Source organism: Oncorhynchus mykiss, chromosome 27 (genome assembly GCF_057628025.1).
Source record: "Oncorhynchus mykiss isolate SJ-2025 chromosome 27, ASM5762802v1, whole genome shotgun sequence".
NCBI lineage: Eukaryota > Metazoa > Chordata > Actinopteri > Salmoniformes > Salmonidae > Oncorhynchus > Oncorhynchus mykiss.
The window spans coordinates 16,770,686-16,794,412 of NC_143048.1; the positions used below are offsets into that span (position 1 = coordinate 16,770,686).

General features: G+C 43.5%; 2 protein-coding genes across 6 annotated transcripts; one reads left to right on the forward strand and one right to left on the reverse strand.

Moving 5' to 3' along the window:
- Positions 1-213: 213 nt before the first annotated feature.
- Positions 214-22,200, forward strand: LOC110507625 (lysosomal dipeptide transporter MFSD1). 5 transcript variants are annotated; one of them, XM_021587729.3, is made up of 17 exons: positions 249-454; positions 678-730; positions 967-1,045; positions 1,237-1,349; positions 1,962-2,004; positions 6,910-6,977; positions 7,058-7,166; positions 7,275-7,377; positions 11,290-11,388; positions 13,277-13,388; positions 17,226-17,282; positions 17,560-17,716; positions 18,007-18,104; positions 18,275-18,387; positions 18,468-18,515; positions 18,709-18,769; positions 19,302-22,200. In XM_021587729.3, the coding sequence occupies exons 4-17, from the start codon at positions 1,240-1,242 to the stop codon at positions 19,303-19,305; spliced, it is 1,182 nt and encodes a 393-aa protein (XP_021443404.3). In that variant the 5' UTR covers positions 249-454; positions 678-730; positions 967-1,045; positions 1,237-1,239; the 3' UTR covers positions 19,306-22,200. The 5 variants fall into 5 exon arrangements, 3 of the variants coding, with proteins under 3 accessions (XP_021443403.3, XP_090080800.1, XP_021443404.3); XM_021587728.3 differs by lacking the exon at positions 967-1,045 and having other exon boundaries at positions 214-454; XR_016492683.1 differs by lacking the exon at positions 18,468-18,515.
- Positions 22,201-22,456: 256 nt separating this feature from the next.
- Positions 22,457-23,464, reverse strand: LOC110507085 (P2Y purinoceptor 3-like). Its single transcript, XM_021586958.1, has one exon. The coding sequence runs from the start codon at positions 23,462-23,464 to the stop codon at positions 22,457-22,459; it is 1,008 nt and encodes a 335-aa protein (XP_021442633.1).
- Between the last annotated feature and the right edge of the window lie 263 nt (positions 23,465-23,727).

A 23,727-nucleotide genomic window follows, 5' to 3' on the forward strand; every position in this document is an offset into this window, starting at 1 on the left:
GTCCTTTGAATTAGTTAATTATATTCATTTAAATATTTTGATTATTCATAACTTAATTTTTAAAATATTTTTATAAATAGTTTGGGCTCTTCTGATATGCGAGCCGGCTCCAAACGTTCACCGACAAGAGCTGGCTCTTAGAGCCGACTCGTTCGCGAACGACCCATCACTACTTTTGGGCTCCTTACTGCTGCGCTCAACCCGAGGCGAGTCACGTGGAGCAAGCAGTACGTCATTTGACTATCTGCGCGCTATTAACCTTTTCCCTTCCATTCCAAAACACAGACGAAGATGGCGGAAGAGCGACAGAAGCTTTTGGACGAGGAAGGGGGTATCTCTTCTTCAGGTCCCAGAAATGAAAGCGGACCGGTCAAACCGATGTCCGCGCTCTGTGACCCGAGACAACTGCTTCATCGCATTTTCGTCCTGCTCTTTATGTGCTTTCTCGGATTCGGTGAGCAGTGCGGTTCCATCAACTCTTTGGAGAAAGTTTAGGCTTCATTCAGCTGTCAGACTAATTGCTTTTGGAATCGTTGTTAGTTTGGTTATCTTTCACCACGCCGTAGCCTTTTATGACCGTATCAATCAAACCAGAGCGGGTTTAGAATGTAGCGGCACGTTGATGTACCAAACACAATGTATCAATTCTACCCACTAACAGCGTTACTTTGTTTCAGGAAGTTACTTCTGTTACGATAACCCCGCTGCTTTGCAGACTCAAGTCATACAGGTGAGGAAGGAGGACTGAAGTTTCCTTCTGACACATGCAGAACTTTGGTGTCATGACAACGTCATGCCACCCTGTCGTCATTGTAGTCTAGCCTGCTGTATGCCAGAGCCTTCCTCCGATGCTTCAATATAGAAAATAACTTCACAAAATGTTTTGTAGTTATTATAAGTCTATGGCCCATTGTAATTATATGTGTAAGTCTGTTGACTCTTCATGACGATGTTGTAAACTTGCAGATAAGTGAAACAAAGCAATGTGTCGTCTTTGGTGTTCTGTCGGCACTAACAAGGAACTGGCTCATTAGAACTAGCATAGGTACGTTTCTCTATGGCTGTACTCAAAGATTTTCTAATACTGTAAACAGACCAATATCAGGTCATAGTTAGTGTATGGTTGGTCCATGCACTCAGAGTTCATATCTGTTTTCCTGCCTTTTTGTTTTACTTTTTCTAGTAATTTGGGCTTCCAATGCACTGACATTCTCTTTCCTCTCTGGTCTGCACCAGGACATGAAGCTCAACACATCCATGTTCATGCAGCTCTATGCCTGGTACTCCTGGCCCAACGTGGTGCTCTGTTTCCTGGGGGGCTTCCTGCTCGACAGGGTCTTTGGCATCAGGTAGGACTACAGGTTACTAATGAAACATTACTGTACTAGCACATCATCCCTACATGGAATAGTTGTTTATTGCCTTCCAAGGACAACAGCTTTGTACAGGCGCAGACATGGTATTTAACCTCTTGCCTCCAGTGACAACCTGGTTACAGTCACACAACTCATGCATAGTGCTGTGCTGCTCAGAGCAAAAACTGTGTACAATTCGTAGATACGGTGAGGTTTACACAATAGGGACCGTGTACGTCACATTTATATAATATGACAAGGGATTCTGTAATCACTCTGGTGCAGATTCCTGTTGGAGGTGTGTTTTCCCCCACACTCTCCTCCATGGACAATACAGCTCGTCTACCCACTGTAATATGGGTAGTGTTTGTCTTCCAGTGCTCTAGTAGGAAATCCCTAGTCTCACCATAAACCTCTGACAACAAAAGATGCTGAGGTAATTTTGTGTGTGTGTGTGTGTGTGGAGGATTAATCTGAATCTATGATGAACTAGGGCAGTCATCTCCAGCAACACAATGAGAGATAACATTGTGATGAACATGTTCATATTCACTTCATATCATCCCCAACTTAGTTTCTGTCACTGTGCTTCTCCTATCCTGTTAGGCTAGGAACGATAATCTTCGCCTTGTTTGTCTGCGTTGGACAGGTAGGTAAACACCACATGATGGAGATGTATTTGAGAGCTGCTCTACTTCAAAATATGTAGTACAAATTCAATTGGTTTATTTCCAGTGGTGTAATGTACATGTATAAAAATACTTTAAAGTACAGAAGTAGTTTTTTGGAGGATCTGTTCTTGACTTTTTACACGACTGTTAAGATGTTTGGGCCTCCCAGTTTGTGCTGTTCTTTGACGGGTGTAGTACACACCGTTGTACGAGATCTTCAGTTTCTTGGCAATTTCTCACATGGAATAGACATTTCTCAGAACAAGAATATACTGGGTTTCAGAAGAAAGGTCTTTGTTTCTGGCCATTTTGAGCCTGTAATCGAATCCACAAATGCTGAACCCCAGATACTCAACTAGTCTAAAGAATGTCAGTTTTATTGCTTCTTTAATCAGGACACCAGTTTTCAGCAGTGCTAACATAATTGCAAAAGGGTTTTCTAATGATCAATTAGCCTTTTAAAATTATAAACTTGGATTAGCTAACACAACATGCCATTGGAACACAGGAGTGAGTGATGGTTGCTGATAATGGGCCTCTGTACGCCTATGTAGATATTCCATTAAAAAAAATCTGCCATTTCCAGCTACAATAGTCATTTACAACATTAACAATGTCTACACTGTATTTCTGATCAATTTGATGTTACTTTAATGGACAAAAAAATGGGCTTTTCTTTCAAAATTAAGGACATTTCTAAGTGACCCCAAACCTGAACTATTGTGTGTGTGAACACAGTTGAAGTCGGAAGTTTACTTACACTTAGGTTGGATTCATTAAGAATTGTTTTTAAACCACTCCACAATTTTCTTGTTAACAAACTATAGTTTTACATGTGGATGTATTTCAAGGCCTACCTTCAAATGCAGTGCCTCGTTGCTTGACATCATGGGAAAAACAAAAGAAATCAGCTAAGACCTCAGAAAAAAATGTAGACCTCCACAAGTCTGGTTCATCCTTGGGAGAAATTTTAAAAATGCCTGAAGGTACCACGTTCATCTGTACAAATATTAGTATGCCAGTATAAACACCATGGGACCACGCAGAGATAAACGTACCTTGGTGCGAAAAGTGCAAATCAATTCCAGAACAACAGCAAAGGACCTTGTGAAGACGCTGAAGGAAACAGGTACAAAAGTATCTATATCCACAGTAAAACGAGCCCTGTATAGACCTAGCCTGAAAGGTCGCTCAGCAAGGAAGAAGCCACTGCTCCAAAACCGCCATAAAAAAGCCAGACTACTGTTTGCAACTACACATGGGGACAAATATCATACTTTTTGGAGAAATGTCCTCTGGTCTGATGAAACAAAAATAGAAAATTTTGGCCATAATGAACATTATGTTTGGAGGAAAAAAGGGGATGCTTGCAAGCTGAAGAACATCATCCCAACCGTGAAGCACGGGGTTGGCGCAATCATGTTGTGGGGGTGCTTTGCTGCAGGAGGGACTGGTGAACTTCTCATGAAGCCATCTATTTTGTGGATGGAAAATTATGTGGATATATTGAAGCAATATCTCAAGACATCAGTCAAGAAGTTGAAGCTTGGTCGCAAATGGATCTTCCAAATGTACAATGACGCAAGCATACTTCCAAAGTTGTGGCAAAATGGCTTAAGGACAACAAAGTCAAGGTATTGGAGTGGCCATCACAACACCCTGACCTCAATCCCATAGAGAACTTGTGGACAGAACTGAAAAAGCATGTGTGAGCAAGGAGGCCTACAAACCTGACTCGGATACACCAGCTCTGTCAGGAGGAATGGGCCAAAATTCACCCAACTTATTGTGGGAAGCTTGTGGAAGGCTACCCGAAATGTTTGACCCAAGTTAAACAATTTTAAAGGCAATGCTACCAAATACTAATTGATTGTACACTGCTCAAAAAAATAAAGGGAACACTTAAACAACACAATGTAACTCCAAGTCAATCACACTTCTGTGAAATCAAACTGTCCACTTAGGAGGCAACATTGATTGACAAATTTCACATGCTGTTGTGCAAATGGAATAGACAACAGGTGGAAATTATAGGCAATTAGCAAGACCCCCCCCCCCCCCCCCCCCCCCAATAAAGGAGTGGTTCTGCAGGTGATAACCACAGACCACTTCTCAGTTCCTATGCTTCCTGGCTGATGTTTTGGTCACTTTTGAATGCTGGCGGTGCTTTCACTCTAGTGGTAGCATGAGACGGAATCTACAACCCACACAAGTGGCTCAGGTAGTGCAGCTCATCCAGGATGGCACATCAATGCGAGCTGTGGCAAGAAGGTTTGCTGTGTCTGTCAGCGTAGTGTCCAGAGCATGGAGGCGCTACCAGGAGACAGGCCAGTACATCAGGAGATTTGGAGGAGGCCGTAGGAGTGCAACAACCCAGCAGCAGGACCGCCACCTCTGCCTTTGTGCAGGAGGAGCACTGCCAGAGCCCTGCAAAATGACCTCCAGCAGGCCACATGTGCATGTGTCTGCACAAACGGTCAGAAACAGACTCCATGAGGGTGGTATGAGGGCCCGACGTCCACAGGTGGGGTTTGTGCTTACAGCCCAACACCGTGCAGGAGGTTTGGCATTTGCCAGAGAACACCAAGATTGGCAAATTCGCCACTGGCGCCCTGTGCTCTTCACAGATGAAAGCAGGTTCACACTTAGCACATGTGACAGAGTCTGGAGACGCCGTGGAGAACGTTCTGCTGCCTGCAACATCCTCCAGCATGACCAGTTTGGCGGTGGGTCAGTCATGGTGTGGGGTGGCATTTCTTTGGGGGGCCACACAGCCCTCCATGTGCTTGCCAGAGGTAGCCTGACTGCCATTAGGTACTGAGATGAGATCCTCAGACCCCTTGTGAGACCATATGCTGGTGCGGTTGGCCCTGGGTTCCTCCTAATGCAAGTCAATACTAGACCTCATGTGGCTGGAGTGTGTCAGCAGTTCCTGCAAGAGGAAGGCATTGATGCTATGGACTGGCCCGCCCGTGCCCCAGACCTGAATCCAATTGAGCACATCTGGGACATCATGTCTCGCTCCATCCACCAAAGCCACGTTGCACCACACACTGTCCAGGAGTTGGCGGATGCTTTAGTCCAGGTCTGGGAGGAGATCCCTCAGTAGACCATCCGCCACCTCATCAGGAGCATGCCCAGGCGTTGTAGGGAGGTCATACAGGCACGTGGAGAACACACACACCACTGAGCCTCATTTTGACTTGTTTTAAGGACATTACATCAAAGTTGGATCAGCCTGTAGTGTGGTTTTCCACTTTAGTTTTGAGTGTGACTCCAAATCCAGACCTCCATGGGTTGATAAATTTGATTTCCATTGATAATTTGTGTGATTTTGTTGTCAGCACATTCAACTATGTAAAGAAAAAAAGTATTTAATAAGAATATTTCATTCATTCAGATCTAGGATGTGTTATTTTAGTGTTCCCTTTATTTTTTTGAGCAGTGTATGTAAACCTCTGACCCACTGGGGATGTGATGAAAGAAATAAAAGCTGAAATAAATCACTCTACTATTATTCTGACATTTCACTTTCTTAAAATCAAATGGTGATCCTAACTGACCATATACAGGGAATTGTTACTAGGATTAAATTTCAGGAATTGTGAAACTGAGTTTAAATGTATTTGGCTAAGGTGTATGTAAACTTCTGACTTCAGCTGTACGTAGATTCAAATTGTGCCGTCTGGTTTGATGTAGAACTTTTGCTTGTAACTTTTACTCAAGTATGACAATTGTACTTCTTCCTGCACTGTACTTAAGTAATTTAAAACCAGATACTTTTTTACTCACGTAGTATTTTACTGGGGGACTTTTGCTTGAGTCATTTTCTATTAACTTCTTATGGCCAAAAGCCAGGGAAAATGCAGTACGGCAAATTCAAATAAAATTATATAACAACCAAACTTTCATTAAATCACACATGTAAGATCGTAAATTAAAGCTACACTCATTGTGAATCCACCCAACATGTCAGATTTTAAAAAGGCTTTTCGGTGAAAGCATAAGAAGCTATTATCTGATGATAGCACAGCAGTAAACAGAGGGTAGCATATTTCAACCCTGCAGGCGCTACACAAAACGCAGAAATAAAATATAAAACATGCCTTACCTTTGACAAGTTTCTTTTGTTAGCACTCCAATATGTCCCATAAACATCGCAATTGGTCCTTTTGTTTGATTAATTCCATCCATATATATCCAAAATGTCCATTTATTTGGCGCGTTTGATCCAGAAAAAAACAGCTTCCAAATTGCGCAATGTCACTACAAAATATTTCAAAAGTTGCCTCTAAACTTTGCCAAAACATTTCAAACTACTTTTGTAATAAAACTTTAGGTATTTTTTAAATGTTAATAATCGATCAAATTGAAGACGGGTCTGTGTTCAATACAGGAAGACAACAAACCAAGCTACTTTTCAAGTCTTGCGCAACTCTCAACAGTGTTACGCAGTTACTAGATGCCCATACTTCTTCATTGCACAAAGGAATAACCTCAACCAAATTCCAAAGACTGGTGACATCCAGTGGAAGCGGTAGAAACCGAAAACAAGTTCCTAAGAAATATTGTTTCCCAATGAGAACTACTGGACAGAGACCTAAAAAAATAAAAAAATCTGAATGGTTAGTCCTCGGGGTTTTGCCTGCTACATAAGTTCTGTTATACTCAGACATGATTCAAACAGTTTTAGAAACTTGTGTTTTCTATCCAAATCTACTAATAGTATGCATATCTTATATTCTTGGCATGGGTAGCAGGAAGTTGAAATTGGGCATGCTATTTATCCAAAAGTGAAAATGCTGCCCCCATACCTTAAGTTAAGCTAGCTTTACTTTTCAGCATGCCTGCTGTTTTTTTTCCACCACTGTGTATTTCCACAGATTATAGTTGCTGTTGGGGCACTTCTAGATCTATTCTGGTTAATGGAGATTGGACGCTTTGTGTTTGGGTAAGATGCTTTTTAAAGCTTGTCCTTGCTACAGCTACAAGCCACTTCTCTCCCCCTAACTAAGTGCTCTCTCTGGGTAGGATCGGCGGTGAGTCCCTGGCGGTGGCCCAGAACACCTATGCAGTGAACTGGTTCAAAGGGAAGGAACTCAACCTGGTGTTTGGTCTTCAGCTCAGCATGGCCAGGCTGGTAAGAACACGCTGGAAGCTATACACTGTATATAAATACAGAAGCAAATACTTAAGGCATTATTTATGTGGCTGATCAGGGAGTGTTGGCTTATCTCCTCTCCCTCAGGGTAGCACGGTCAACATGAACATCATGGGCTCGGTGTACAACCGTGTCGCTGACCTGGTAGGCTTGACAGGACACACCACTCTGGGAGTCTCACTCATGATCGGTGAGTTAAGTGTGTGTGTTGGTGATGCGTGGGGGAGCTGTTTGTTCACCCGCACCCGCCTACAACTGATAATAACCCATCCACAACCACCCGACCTATATCTGCTAAAGAGAAAATCTGAGGCCCGCACCTGACCCTTACCTGCAAATATCCAAAATGCGCTGGGCAGTTCATTTTTCTTTTCTTCTCTTAAACAATTTATTGAACCATTACATTTCTCTTGAGCATTTAAAAAGGCTTGCACCTATTGAACAGTAGTCTATTATTTTACTAAAACAAAATGTGAAACTGTGAATGGACATCTTGTGGCGGACTGCCTGTCTGGGCTAATATACCGGTATATGAATTATTTGAAGAAAAAATAAATAAATATATATATCATGAAAAAATAGGTTTAGAAAATAGATAACACACAAGTTTAGAAAATCTAAATACCAACTGTCCAGTTATGGGTATAATTGTGTACTCTGTCTTGCTTTCTTTTGCAGCACTGTTAAGAAATGGAATAGGGTCCACTGTGCCAGGTTTCAGGTTGCGCCTGGATTCAACAACGCGCCCAGCAGTGCTGAAGATGCGTTCACTCGATGTGCTTGATGCCGGAACGCAGAGAATTCTCTTTGCAAGAGTCCGGAGTTGAGCTGCTTCTCCCAGAAAGCAAGCAAACTTTCCCTAACACAATCCGCCAGGGAAAAGTGAGTGCTTCTAAACCTCTGGATTTCGTCGATCTCTTCGGCTTCTGTCTTGTCCTTCCGCTCCGTCAAGTTAAATCGTGGTCTATTTATGGAGTAGTTACTTGTGCTTCCAACAGTAATGTCAATATTTTAATACATTATTTGGCTATTAGACCATGAGGCATGGTGACACCATTTAGCAAGTAATAGGTCTATGAATATCCATAACCTACTAGTTTAGACTTACTTAATTCAGGCCTATAGCAGTCTAAATCATAAAAATACCTAATAAGAATAGATTATTATTATTATCTTATCTTGGATGAAATCCTCTGTCCGTGGTGATGCAACTCAATCAGCGTCGACACAAGGCACTGTGGCTGGACAGGTCCGCGGTGCTGAAACTTGACTGGCTCTGTCAGTCTCCTGGCTTGGTCGTACATAGCGACTCGTTCTTCGTTGAAGTGCATCTTCAGTGTTTAGAATTTTGGGCACAGGAATGTGGCGAGTTTCCGAGTGGGAGTGAGCAGCATCTTCTCGGTGAGGACCTGCGCGTAGAGTGGATCCCCGCGTAGAGTGGATCCCCGCGTAGAGTGGATCCCCGCGTAGAGTGGATCCCCGCGTAGAGTGGATCCCCGCGTAGAGTGGATCCCCGCGTGTTGGCTCAGTGTTTTAGTTTGTAAAACCAGAGCCTCACCAAATGGAGAGCGGGGTACTTCTCTCCTTCTAGCTCTAAAATTGCTGCCTTGAAGACTGACAGGAAGTCGATGAGTACTCAGCTCATCCTGGTAAATGCCCTTAATTCAACCCAGTTGGTCTCTGTCTTTGAGCAATTGCCGTATTTCTGTTTACTGCTTGCTGACCGACTTCAGCATGTCGGCCTTCAAACTCCACGCTGGTGATGACAACGCAACTTTTCAGTTGCCAATCGTCGGTCCAAAAATGGCGCGTAAGCACGGTGTATCCTCTTCTCTTGAAATCATCCGTCCACATGTCTGTGGTGATGGCAACGCCACCGTCATTTAAAGTGTTTTTGATTGATTTGAGACAGTGTAGACTTCTCTGTTGCAGCCTGTTGTTTGGCTCTCTTGTCTGTCTGTGCGGGATGATAGAGTTGGTGTTGACCGCTCTATAACAGGCTCCAATGTTAATAAGTCCCTGTGCCATGGAGGTGAAGCCCTTTCCCGAAAACAATGTCCACACAAACATCAACAAACTTGTATGTCACCTGCGGTGGTACGTTTTTGCTGTCAGAGTACATGTAAGATGAGATGGGCTTGGGGCTGGAGACCTGACCTGCTGGTACGCGGTTCGGCTGGTTGGGCCTGCTCTGTCTGCAGGTATGACGGGCCATATTTGAAGTCTTGTGACTGTCTAATTTGTATAGTGCCTCAATCATCACACATAACACAGGCTGCACTGCTATCATCCTCTTTTACCAATTCAACAAATCTTTCCCAAACATGGCTTTTCTGGACCTCCCTTTTCCTTATTTTCACCTCTCGTTTCTGCAGCTTTTCTCTTATTGAATTCAACTTCGACACGGTCCTTTTTGCCTCAGTGGATTGATGTTAGTTTTCTGCCCAAGTTCCCAAAAGCATTTTGGAGATTGGCACATGTATTTGGCATGCACACCATTAGGCCCTTTATCTTAGGCTTAGGCACTAATGCCAGATACAAAATATGAAACTCAATGTGGCCTATAGATAGGAACAAGAATATATACATTTATGGATTTTTATAATGAATTGTTTCTCTTTATTCAACCCGCCCGCCCTTCATCCACACAATATTTCATGACCCTACACCCACCTGCCCCCCAATATAACCATAGGGACTGCGGGTTGTGAGTCAACCCTCGCATCAATAGCGTGTGTGTATTTTATTAGGATCCCCATTAGCTGTTGCTTAAGCAGCAGTTACTCTTCCTGGCGTCCACATTAAACTTCACATAATATAGAACCACACATTGTGTGAGAGAGATGCGTGTCCACATTTGATCAGGAAGAGAGTGAGCTAGATTTCCAGGGCCTGCTGTCTACATTGAGCCTCAGGTTACATATCTCTCTCCAGCTGCATCACCATACCATTTCTATCACAAATGCTCTCTAATCTCAGCACTGATAGAGGGATGGATAAAAAAAGGGGGGGGGAGACTAAGAAACTGAGAGAGGAAAAAATGTGAAAAATGAAGCCTGTGAGATGGGTCTAAAATATCCATACCCTACTGTTAGTTCAAACCAAAACCTACCTGCTTTAGCCACATCCTGTACTTATTGAAATATCACCTGGTTAATAGAGAATATTTGATGGACCACAGACCCCTCTGCTGTAGCGAGGGGATATGATGTGAAAGAGTTCGAGAGTTCGGTCACATGTGTTTAGCTGGTGTTATTGCAGGTGTAGCGAAATGCTTATGTTTCTAGCTCCAACAGTGCAGTAATATCTAACAACAACAATATACACAAATCCAAATTAAAGGAATGGTTATATAAATATTTGTACGAGCAATGTCGGAACGGCATAGTATATACATATGAGATGAGTAATGCAAAATATGTAAACATTATTAAAGTGACATGTTCCCTTTATTAAAGTGGCCAGTGATTTCAAGGCTATGTATATAGGGCAGCAGCCTCTAAGATGCTACTGATGGCTTTTTAACAGTCTGACGGCCTTGAGATGGAAGCTGTGTTTCAGTCTCTCGGTCTCAGCTTTGATGCTTTCGTTCTCTCGCCCAACAATCGACCACCTCCAAGAAATTGAAAGCATTCCGGCAACAGCTCTCGACACTAAATCCAAAGTAAAACCTTGAGCTACTTTGTTATCTAATTACTGTGACTGTTGGGCCTAAGGAAGCAGATATAAAAAAAAAAACATGAGCTGGCGCACACCCAGAATAATAGTTTGTGTGGAGGTGCTGACTAACGGCAAAAAACTATCAAAATAAAGTCGCACTCTCCATGTATAATCTCCCAGGAATTGAATGGGTATTTACCAATGTCTCGGCATCACTGTGCCTTCCTAAGGAAGCAGTCATGTTTATTTAGACTAAAGTAGACGGGGCTTTACAGATCCGTCCCAGGCTCTTCTCTTGAGGACTTACCCTGTGGTGATGCTGTGGGTTCATGAGACACACCTACCTGTTCATAGCTGATGATTTCCTGTCTCTCTCTCCCTTATCCCCTCCTCACCCTTTCTCTCTCTTGCTCTCTCCATCTCTCTCTTTCTCCTTCTCCAGCTGGGGCGACCTGTATATTCTCTCTGGTTTGTGCTCTGGTGTTGGGCTATCTGGACAAGCGAGCCGAGAGGATCCTCAACAAGGAACAGGGAGGGACCGGTGAGTTAACATGGCACTCTGTGACCACGTCAGATGCGTGTTCCAATCAGAGCTGAATAACACTGGGTAATGACATTGACAGGGATGATGGTCATTATCTATGGTTATCATGTCCACTGAATTCTGACAGCGTTAGTGTGAGGAGGGAGGTGATGGAGGGTAGGTTCCTTCTACTAATCTGTTACCTGTCACCATTAGCCAATCTTAATTTTGCCTTGATGAATTTAGTTGATTTAACTGTTATGGCTGCAATCCCGATACCGGGATCGATATGACAACTACCAGTGAAAATAGAGGGCGCCAAAATTCAAACCACAAATCTCATAATTACAATTCCTAAAACATACGTGTCTTATATCATTTTAAATCTATTTTCGTTGTTAATCCCACCAAAGTGTCCGATTTCAAATAGGCTTTTCAGCGAAAGCACTACAAACGATTATGTTAGGTCTCCACCAAACCACAATAAGCACAGCCATTTTCCAGCAAAATATAGCCTTCACAAAAACCAGAAAAAGATAATTCAAGGTTAGTGATTAATTTTATCTTCATCAGATGACACTCATAGGACTTCATGTTACACAACACCTGCATGTTTTGTTTGATAAAGTTCATATTTATATATAAAAAAATCTGAGTTAGATTCACTAGTTCCAAAAACATCAAGTGAGTTTGCATAGCCACATCATTCAACAGAAATACTCATCATAAATGATGATAATATAAGTTATACACATGGAATTATAGATATACCTCTCCTTAATGCAACTGCTGTGTCAGATTTTTTTTTAAAAGTTTATGGGAAAAAAAATGCATGCAATAATCTGAGACGGCGCTCAATTTAACAACACCACAGCCACAAAGATAGCGTCAACGTAAACAAGAAATTACATGATAAATGTTCCCTTTGATCTACATCAGAAAGCACTCCATGAATCCCAGGTCCACAATAAATGTTTGTTTTGTTCGAAAATGTCCATTATTTAGGTCCAAATACCTTCTTTTGTTAGAGCGTTTGGTATACATATCCAAACGCTAATTCTGGTCAGCGTTATATTGGACAAAAACTTTAAAAAGTGATATTACCGGTCGAAGAAACATTTCAAACTAAGTACATAATCAATCATTAGGATGTTTTTAACATATAGCTTCAATAAAATTCCAACCGGAGTATTCCTTCTGGTCTTCGTGAGCCATGGAACACAAGTGACTACCATGAGGAAAAAGTGGGATCACAAAATGGCTGCTTGATGGACAGCTGATATATTCTGCACTCATTCACTCCCACAACAACATAGAAGCTTCATTATAATTTCTATTGATGGTTGACATCTAGTGGAACCCCTAGGCAGTGCAACATTCATATCTCAAGGGGATTTCATTGGGGACTCTGGTGAATACATACAAGCTCAGATTTCTGACTTCCTGTATTGATTTCAACTCAGGATTTTGCATGCCAATATGAGTTCTGTTATACTCACAGACATCATTCAACCAGTTTTAGAAACTTCAGTGTTTTCTATCCAATACTAATACAAATTTGCAAATATTAGCAACTATGACTGAGGAGCGGGCCGTTTTGATATGGGCACCTTTTCATCCAAGCTACTCAATACTGCCCCTGCAGCCATAAAAAGTGAAGTAGTTCTTTATCCACCTGGGAAACCTCCAACTCCCAATTGTGTTGTGTGTAATCTTGTTGTCAGGATTGATCATTGTGAAGGTAGCCTGTGTTTCCCTTGGCTGGCTCTAGTGTGACCGGGGCGGAGGCCAGGGGTCGTAGTACTACTTCCTGTGGGTTATTGACTGGCTGTTGTCATACCTCTTTCCCAAAGTGATGCTTTAGCCAAGACTGGTTCTGTGTGTTGAACATGTTCTATGTGTGTAGGGGAAGTGATCAAGCTGACGGATGTGAAGGACTTCCCCTTCCCACTGTGGCTCATCTTCATCATCTGTGTGGGCTACTACGTGGCCATCTTCCCCTTCATCGGATTGGGACAGTGAGTAGCACACAAACCATCACTCATCATGTCTTATCAGCCAAAACCATCACCAATATGGCCTGCTTTTTATCACAGGCCCGTCCCCTCGTTCAAGCGCGTCCCCCTAGAGCACAATGTCTCTTCTCCGTCATGTAAAATACCTCGGATAAATATTATCTTTAGTTACTATTTTAGAATATAATATTTAATTCCATTTCTCCCTTGCTGATTAAAACATGTATTAACAGTTGGTGACCATGTAATCTAATCCTTTGAGTGGGTAGGAAAGATAAAGGGACTCTGAGACCTGAAATAGCCTTGTTAAATTACAATAGCTGTGTCTGATCAATAGACAGACTGTTACAGGGTAGAATAGTACATCTCTTGGTATAAAAGATAACCAATCCATAAGCAAAGAGAGAACAAAAGTGGAGAGAGAGATACGGGGGATGGTGGGAGGAGAGGGGGATACGGGGGATGGTGGGAGGAGAGGGGGATACGGGGGATGGTGGGAGGAGAGGGGGATACGGGGGATGGTGGGAGGAGAGGGGGATGGTGGGAGGAGAGGGGGATACAAATCAAAATGAGGCTCAGTAGTGTGTGTGGCCTCCACGTTCCTGTATGACCTCCCTACAATGCCTGGGCATGCTCCTGATGAGGTGGCGGATGGTCTCCTGAGGGATCTCCTCCCAGACCTGGGCTACCTCTGGCGAGCACATGGAGGGCTGTGCAGCCCCCCCCCCACCCCAAAGAAATGCCACCCCACACCATGACTGACCCACCGCCAAACCTCATGCTAGAGGATGTTGCAGGCAGCAGAACGTTCTCCACGGCGTCTCCAGACTCTGTCACGTCTGTCACATGTGCTCAGTGTGAACCTGCTTTCATCAGGGCGCCAGTGGCGAATTTGCCAATCTTGGTGTTCTCTGGCAAATGCCAAACGTCCTGCACGGTGTTGGGCTGTAAGCACAAACCCCACCTGTGGATGTCGGGCCCTCATACCACCATCATGGAGTCTGTTTCTGACCGTTTGAGCAGACACGTGCACATTTGTGGCCTGCTGGAGGTCATTTTGCAGGGCTCTGGCAGTGCTCCTCCTTGCACAAAGGCGGAGGTAGCGGTCCTGCTGCTGGGTTGTTGCCCTCCAACGGCCTCCTCCACGTCTCCTGATGTACTGGCCTGTCTCCTTGTAGCGCCTCCATGCTCTGGACACTAAGCTGACAGACACAGCAAACCTTCTTTCCACAGCTCGCATTGATGTTCCGTCCTGGAAGAGCTGCACTACCTGAGCCACTTGTGTGGGTTGTAGACTCCGTCTCATGCTACCACTAGAGTGAAAGCACTGCCAGCATTCAAAAGTGACCAAAACATCAGCCAGGAAGCATTGGAACTGAGAAGTGGTCTGTGGTCACCACCTGCAGAACCACTCCTTTATTGGGGGTGTCTTGCTAATTGCATCTAATTTCCACCTGTTGTCTTCCATTTGCACAACAGCATGTGACATTTATTGTCAATCAGTGTTGCTTCCTAAGTGGACAGTTTGATTTCACAGAAGTGTGATTGACTTGGAGTTACATTGTGTTGTTTAAGTGTTCCCTTTATTTTTTTGAATAGTGTATATATAACACACACACACACACACAGAGCTCTGGAAAAAATTGAGACCAATGCAAAAAGTTTCAGTTTCTCTGGATTTACTATTTATAGGTACAGTGGGGCAAAACAGTTCTCCCACTTAAAAAGATGAGGCCTGTAATTTTCATCATAGGTACACTTCAACTATGACAGACAAAATGAGAAAAAAAATCCAGAAAATCACATTGTATGATTTTTAATGAATTTATTTGCAAATTATGTTGGAAAATAAGTATTTGGTCAATAACAAAAGTTTATCTCAATACTTTGTTATATACTCTTTTTTGGCAATGACAGAGGTCAAACGTTTTCTTCAAGTATTCACATTGGTTTTCACACACTGTTGCTGGTATTTTGGCCCATTCCTCCATGCAGATCTCCTCTAGAGCAGTGATGTTTTGGGGCTGTTGCTGGGCAACACGGACTTTCAACTCCCTCCAAAGATTTTATATGTGGTTGAGGTCTGGAGACTGGCTAGGTCACTCCAGGACCTTGAAATGCTTTTTACGAAGCCACTCCTTCGTTGCCTGGGCGGTGTGTTTGGGATCATTGTCATGCTGAAAGACCCAGCCACGTTTCATCTTCAATGCCCTTGCTGATGGAAGGAGGTTTTCACTCAAAATCTCACGATACATGGCCCCATTCATTCTTTCCTTTACACGGATCAGTCGTCCTGGTCCCTTTGCAGAAAAACAGCCCCAAAGCATGATGTTTCCACCCCCATGCTTCACAGTAGGTATGGTGTTCTTTAGATGCAACTCAGCATTCTTTGTCCTCCAAACACGACGAGATGAGTTTTTACCAAAAAGTTATATTTTGGTTTCATCTGACCATATGACATTCTCCCAATTTTCTTCTGGATCATCCAAATGCTCTCTAGCAAACTTCAGACGGGCCTGGACATGTACTGGCTTTAGCTGGGGGACACGTCTGGCACTGCAGGATTTGAGTCCCCGGCGGCGTAGTGTGTTACTGATGGTAGGCTTTGTTACTTTGGTCCCAGCTCTCTGCAGGTCATTCACTAGGTCCCCCCATGTGGTTCTGGGATTTTTGCTCACTTGTGATAATTTTGACCCCACGGGGTGAGATCTTGCGTGGAGCCCCAGATCGAGGGAGATTATCAGTGGTCTTGTATGTCTTCCATTTCCTAATAATTGCTCCCACAGTTGATTTCTTCAAACCAAGCTGCTTACCTATTGCAGATTCAGTCTTCCCAGCCTGGTGCAGGTCTACAATTGTGTTTCTGGTGTCCTTTGACAGCTCTTTGGTCTTGGCCATAGTGGAGTTTGGAGTGTGACTGTTTGAGGTTGTGGACAGGTGTCTTTTATACTGATAACATGTTCAAACAGGTGCCATTAATACAGGTAACGAGTGGAGGACAGAGGAGCCTCTTAAAGAAGAAGTTACAGGTCTGTGAGAGCCAGAAATCTTGCTTGTTTGTAGGTGACCAAGTACTCATTTTCCACCATAATTTGCAAATAAATTCATTAAAAATCCTACAATGTGATTTCGGGATTTTTTTTTTCTCATTTTGTCTGTCATAGTTGAAGTGTACCTATGATAATCTTTTTTTGTTATTTTGACCAGTCATTTTCTGCAAATGTTCTAAATTACAATATTTTTATTTGGAATTTGGGAGAAATGTTGTCAGTAGTTTTATAGAATAAATACAGTGGCGGCAAGCGTTATCAGAGCTCCACGTGTAGGACCAAAAGGCTCCTTAACAGCTTCTACCCACAAGCCATAAGACTGCTGAACAACTAATCAAATGGCCACCGGACTATCTATCTTCCCCACCCCTTTGTTTTTACACTGCTGCTACTCACTGTTTATTATCAATGCATAGTCACTAGGCGCTGCATCTTAGTGCAAGAAGCGTCACTGCAGTCCCTGGTTCGAATCCATGCTGCATCACATCCGGCCATGATTGGGAGTCCCGTAGGGCGGCTCAATTTGCCCAGCGTCTTCCTGGTTTGGCCGGGGTAGGCCATCATTGTAAATAACAATTTGTTCTCAACGGACTTGCCTAGTGAAATAAAGGTTAAATAAAGGTAATAGCAGCATAAAGAGTACATTAGTCTGAGCTGTGAGGATTGCCAATAGGACAGGAGCAGGCATGTGCTTAATGTGGTGGTGGGATGTGTTACAGTGATCGTATGGACAGACTCTGGTCTGCTGTGACTGACTGTCCTCTCACCTCTGTCTGTCTTCCCCTTGCAGGGTTTTCTTCATTGAAAAGTTCAACTTCTCACCAGCTGAAGCAAGAGCAATCAACAGGTAACGCACAGCACTTCACCCCAGTCTGAGATGCTAGAGTAATTCAATAAGACGAGTGATCCCATTTGGACGGAGTGAGGCCTGTGTTAGTTTTTCAAAATGAGGTTTGTTTTAGCTCTCATCACCTCAGGCTAAGAACTGCCACAACACATTGTAACTATACATTTCTCTATCCCCCTTCTAAACACTTTCTCCTTTCCCTTTTCTCTTCCTTCTCCTCCTCCCTTCCTCTCCTCTCCCTCCGTATCCCTCTCTCCACCCTCTTCTTCTCTCCCAGTATTGTGTACATCATCTCGGCCCCAGCCTCTCCTGTGTTGGGCTTCATGGTGGACAGGATAGGGAAGAATGTAATCTGGGTGCTGTGTGCCGTCGTCACGACGCTCATAGCCCACATGATGCTCGCCTTCACCTTCTGGAACCCCTGGATCGCCATGGTGATGACCATTCTCCATTCGGTTACCGTTAGAATGGTACAGAGTGGTTCACAGCAAAATATGCCCTTGGGGACATTTAGTCACCTGGTGTATGCAGTGATTAGCAACCTTGGATCACTGGCTCCTTGAACACTCAATTTGTTTAGTCCTGCAAGACAACATCAGATTTTCAATGAGTTTATATATATTATATAATATATAATGTAGTTGTATTGTGACTGGGTAACCAGGTATAGTGAATGGTGTTGGTAACAGTGTTGATAACGGTACTGTGTATCTGTGTCCTCCAGTCCCTGTTGGGTTTGTCCTACTCCCTGCTGGCCTGTGCCCTGTGGCCCATGGTGGCCTTCGTGGTGCCAGAGCATCAGCTGGGGACAGCCTATGGCTTGTAAGTATACTTGCTCCTACCCACCCCTTCTGTCTGACCAGAAAACGTCCTCATACCTACAGGCTTTTGCATTCTGGCCACCATCATTTGTGCCTATGATGATACTGCTGTTGATGGTGACGCTGCTGTTGATGGTGGTGGTGATGATATATGGCATTCCTACCTCCCAGCATGCAGTCCATCCAGAACCTGGGCCTGGCTCTGATCTCCATGGCAGCAGGATCTATTCTGGACAACAAGGGATACCTCTTCCTGGAGGTCTTCTTCAGCGCCTGTGTCTGCTGTGAGTAAAACTTTTATGTGTCTGTGTGTGTTGAGTCAACCAATAAATCTGGTCTCTCTCTCTCTCTCTCGCTCTCTCAGTGGCACTGATTGCAGTAGTGATGCTGTACTTTGTTGATTGTCTACGAGGTAAGAGAGATGGGAGCGGGCCTCCTGCTCCCCTGAAACCGTTACACCACTCACTGTGGAGCGTGCCTTATGATATCATCACTAACCATGCTCTTTGATATCCCTCTCCTGTTCTCTCTCCACACCCTTTCTCTTTCTGTCCTTCTCCCTCTGTTTCCTCTCCCTACCACTCTCTCCCCTCCTCTCTCTTCAGGAGGAGATCTGAACCTCTCAGCCTCTGCCCGGGCAAAACTCCTGAAGTGCTCCGATTCAGAGTGAGTATCCATGACCTTTCACCTTCCCCCCCCTCTCTTCCTCTCACACTCAATACACAAGAGCCACTGAACGTTAGGTTCTCAACCCACTCATAAGGAGAAAGGCAAGTTCCTATTATCAATCTATTATTAAACATCCAACTGGTGCTGGATTTTTTAAAAAGCCTGCAACTGTGATATTCTTCACTAGAGTTCCCAACCTCTCACCTTATCTGAAGGCTCAGAGAAAGTTGTAAGAGAAACTCTACCATATATGATCCCAAGTGGGTTTAATGAAAACATTTGAGAAAAGCCATTTCAGAGGTTTGTAGTTAACATTCTGAATGAACATGTGCAAGCTTAGTAGATCATATGACTGCTCTGGATTGAGTAAAAACGGGATGAAGGTAAGGTTTCACTTCTCTACTGCCCTTGTTGAATTGTTGATAAGGATTTATTTTCTAGTTTGCTTTTGGTGTGTGTGTGTGTGTGTGTGGCTGTGTGCAGAATAACCCAGACTAACGCATTGGCCCTGTACTGTGTTGTTTTCCAGGTGAGCGTGCACACAGTCTTGGGCCACAGCTGTCAATCACCCCCTAGGGAGCCTACTGGCTCCTCCCATCTGCACACTGACCCATTCCTGCAATGTAACTGATCCCTCCCAACAACATACTGACCCATCACAGCTCAGATGCTGACCCCTCTGCTCTGACATCACATACCGACTCCTCCTCACTGACTCCTCCCTCCTGTGGCTGTGTGAGGGCTGGCTAATGACTGACTGGTGTTTGTGTGCATGTTTGGAACCTCAAACCTCAGCACCAATCACACTTTAATGTCAGTAGAGTGGGGTACCAGAAAGCACTTTAAGCTGACTTTGAAAGGTTTTTAAATGTCTGTGGAACTAGGCCCCAGGCTGAGTGACTTTTACTTCAGGGATGTAAAGTTCTTCACTGATAATGTATGCCTGGATGTGTCTTATTGCTTAGCAAAATCATCTATGCTATAAGAGGTGAACGAACTGGTTCAATATTCTTAGAAAAGATCTTTTAAGCATCTCTCTAAAACCAGGGTGTTAGAAAGGACTTAATTGTCCATCAATGTTATATTATGCATGTTTTGTTAAATGTATATTGTTCGGAAAGGTCTTTACATTTTTACTTCAGGTTTTTGATCATCTGAAACAAACAGTTGGTGTGCTTTACTTTTAAACACCCACAAATGAATAATCTGTGTAATCATCATGGAGAAAATGTCAAACTGGCAACCGCAAAACCAACCCATCTCCTTTCCCGGCGTTTGCATACAGTGAGGTCATTCTCAATAGTAATCATATACGCATCATCTAGTTTGACAGATTTATGCTGAAGCATTTCAGAATCTGCATTGTGTTAAAATCTTTATAGCGCCGTTCCTTCATTAAATTCCTTTTCTCTTGGCTCGTAAAACTTGACTCTGTCACACCATCAAGGCTAAGGCAGACCTTGTCAAAGTGATAAAGGAATTTAAAGGGGAAACATTTTTGATAGTATTCACCCAATGTATAATTACGTTCCATTTCTTAACTTTTAACTCAAATTTTGAATGCAGCAGTTTTTAGTGACCTTCATGAAAATGACCTGGCTTATGTCTAAGAAGAAGAACTTTGAAGAAACCTAAAACATTGGGAAAGGGGGACACCTAGTCAGTTATACAACTGAATGCATTCAACTGAAATGTGTCTTCTGCATTTAACCCAACCCCTCTGAATCAGAGGTGTGGGAGGCTGACTTAACATTGGCAATTGGGTGGAAACCCTCTTTGCTGTACAACTGAATGAAGGATAAATATTTTTTTTGCTGATATTTATTGACCACTCTCAGGAAATTGCCAAGAGACACTTTCATGTGTTGAAAACCACTAAATCAAATGATAATTCTGTCAATCACTTTTGATGATAGTCGTTCTCTTGTAATGAATGATCGCTTCAAATTCTTTAACCCTGAATCAGTTGTCTGCCGGACATCACGAGCTTTAACTAAGTGGCTTGCCGTAGCATAGTATTAGGTCAAGTATTGTGGTGGAGGAAGCCTGTCCATATACCACTAAAGTTGTGATGGCTGTTTGTCTTTGTTAGATCCAGAATAGTCTCTGTGTAAATTGCAATGAGTGCTGTCTGTTTAGAGTTGATCTCTCTAACAGCTCTAAATAACATATGTGTTCTATGGGTACTACTGCCTAGAGCAAAGATCTCCAACCCTGTTCCTGGAGAGAAATTCATATTTTATTTTTTGCAATAAAAAATGACAAACTACATGTACTTTTAGGCTATTTTAAATTGCCGCAGTTAAATTTATGAAGGAATGAAAAAAATACCTGTTTTTGTTACATATGTTCACTGTGTTTGTTAAAGAACATTATCAGGCCATTGTGTCCTTGCCAGAACTGATTGTCATTCTGTCTGATCAAATGTACTTTTATTTACTACAGTATTGTCTCAGGACGTCAAATAAACTTTTGTATTTTTACCATGATGATTATGCCACTCCCCCTGCTGTCCTTGTAGAGTTGAAAGGTGTCAGAGGGTCAGTCAGCAGACTGGGGAAAAGCTGGCCAAACTCAGGCCCATGTCTGGTTTTGGCCTGCGCAACCGTTACCTGTCCAGACTAGGAGCTCAGGTACACACAAACACCGTATGCAGATGGATGCTAAATTCCCTTCTACTTCCTCCAGCTCCCAGATCACTGCTGTACCCCCCCCCCCCCCCCCAGTCTTCACTGGCACACAGAAGTGTACTGAAGTGATGCGGCCTACACTGCACAACCCCCCTCAACTTAGAAATTCAGCCTGTGTCCATGTCTCTGGACAAAAGGTACTTTCAGGTGTTGACCTGACGTAGAACTGATAAGCTACTGCTGTATTTTGTATATGTTGCTGTGAAGCCACACGTGCCTTTTTGTTTCTGTATTACTGTTTCTAAGCGAATCACAAAATTACATTTGATGGTGTAAATGAGCTACTATAGACATCGTAACTATGTTTGTATCTTGAAAGTACTATTTGGTGTAATAATGTATGTTTTCCATGCCCTGTACAGTAAGTGTGAAGTCTTGAGTAAGTGTATTTATTTTTTGTCTGCATGGCCCTCAGAAATGTGGATATGGTTATCAACTGTGCCAGCAGCAGAGGGCACTATTTATCTGTGATACAATATGAAAGTCAACGTTGGAGTCCATCTGAGTTTGAATGGACTACCTTTTTGTTGCACATGCCTACAGGTGAGGATGTTACCTTCATGACTGAATACAGCCATTGCCTTTATTGGTATGTGACTGAGAAATGTGTATGTAAATTGCACTATATTTAAGTGTCAGTAAGATATTGAAGGTGTTTGCTTTGGTATTGTAATGAGTTCTGTACTTTGTTGTTTGTGAAATGGAAAATCATGTGGTTCCAATAAACTATCTGAGAAAGAGATTTGCTGTGTGTTATTTCCAGAATAGGGGACAAAGGCCCTTAAGAACACATCAGATAATCAGTCTTTTAACCTCTTGTCACTTTGACTGAGTGGCAGAGTATAGTCCAGTAGAGGCTAAGATGGACCCATCTGTATGTAGCAGGGCTGCCTGACCAAATGGGTAATTCTGTGCCAAAAGGCGTAGAACAAAATGGGCCATTCACCTACTAAAATCAAATAAGAATTCTGACTTGCAGAGAAAAAGGAATCAGTCACTGATTTCTGGCAGTACCAGACACGGTGGGTACTATATCTGGCTGTACTGTGCACACCAAGGGATGGACCATCTTACTCCTAAATAACTGGGCCCAGAGCTGCTTCCGTTGCCTGTCTGAACCCAGGAAGTACAGCAGTGGGTTTGCGCAGCTGTTGAAGCTGACCAGGGGTTTCCATATCTTATAGCCGATCATCACCAAGTTGATGACTCTACAGTCACTGGACACATAGACGCGTATGAACAGGCACACTATCCGCGCAATGTGATAAGGCACAAAACACAGCACGAACATCAAGCACACCGCCAGAATGGTGCGTATGGACTTGTTTAGATTCTCTGTCCCTACCTGTGAGTTGTCCCTTCCAGCCCGGTAGAGCACTCTCATCATTGAGCAGTAACAGATTATAATAATCATGAAAGGTACCATAAATCCAACCACGTCCAGAAACATGTCGTAAGGAAGGTAAGTATACAACTGGCCAGGGTTGGTCATTTCATAGCACACCGTCATGTTGTTGATGAACCCGGTGTGGGCAAATAAAAGAGTTGGTGATATCTCCAGCATCACCAGGACCCAAACCGAGCCAGACATCAAAACAGCCAGGTTTTTGGTCCTGAACCGGAGTGCAGTAATCGGGTAGCACACACCGAGGAACCGGTGCACGCTGATGCACATGAGGAACATCATGCTGCAGTGGAGGTTCGTACAGAAGAAGAATCTGACGACTTTGCAGATTATGTCACCGAAGGGCCATACGTCATCCATGGCATAGCTGACAATGAGCAGTGGCAAGGACAGCACGTACAGCAGGTCAGCCACGGCCAGGTTGGTCAGGTAGATGACAGAGCAGCTCCAGGTCCGGGTCCGGAAGCACATCACCCACAGCAGTGCTCCATTTAGGGTCAGACCCAGAACAAACACCAGGCTGTAGGTCAGTGGGAGCAGGATCCTTTTATAAGAGTCCGAGATCGGACACAAGGTGAAGTTATTGTTCCCATTCATATTGTCACAGCCACATAGATCACCTGGATGTCTTTTGAAGTCAACTGATCTCTCGTCTCCTCCCTCAGGTCTCCATTGGAGAGCCTCTTTCACCTGGGTTTACCCAAGCTTGTCTTCAGTGATATCCAGCATGAGCTCTCATGCCACACTGCCTAAAGACTGATACATCCAGAGATGTACCCGGCTTTAAAATGACTGAATGCTTGTATCGCTGTTTGTTAAAGCCTTGTGTCTCTTTACCCAAGCCTTAGCCTGTGTGCCAT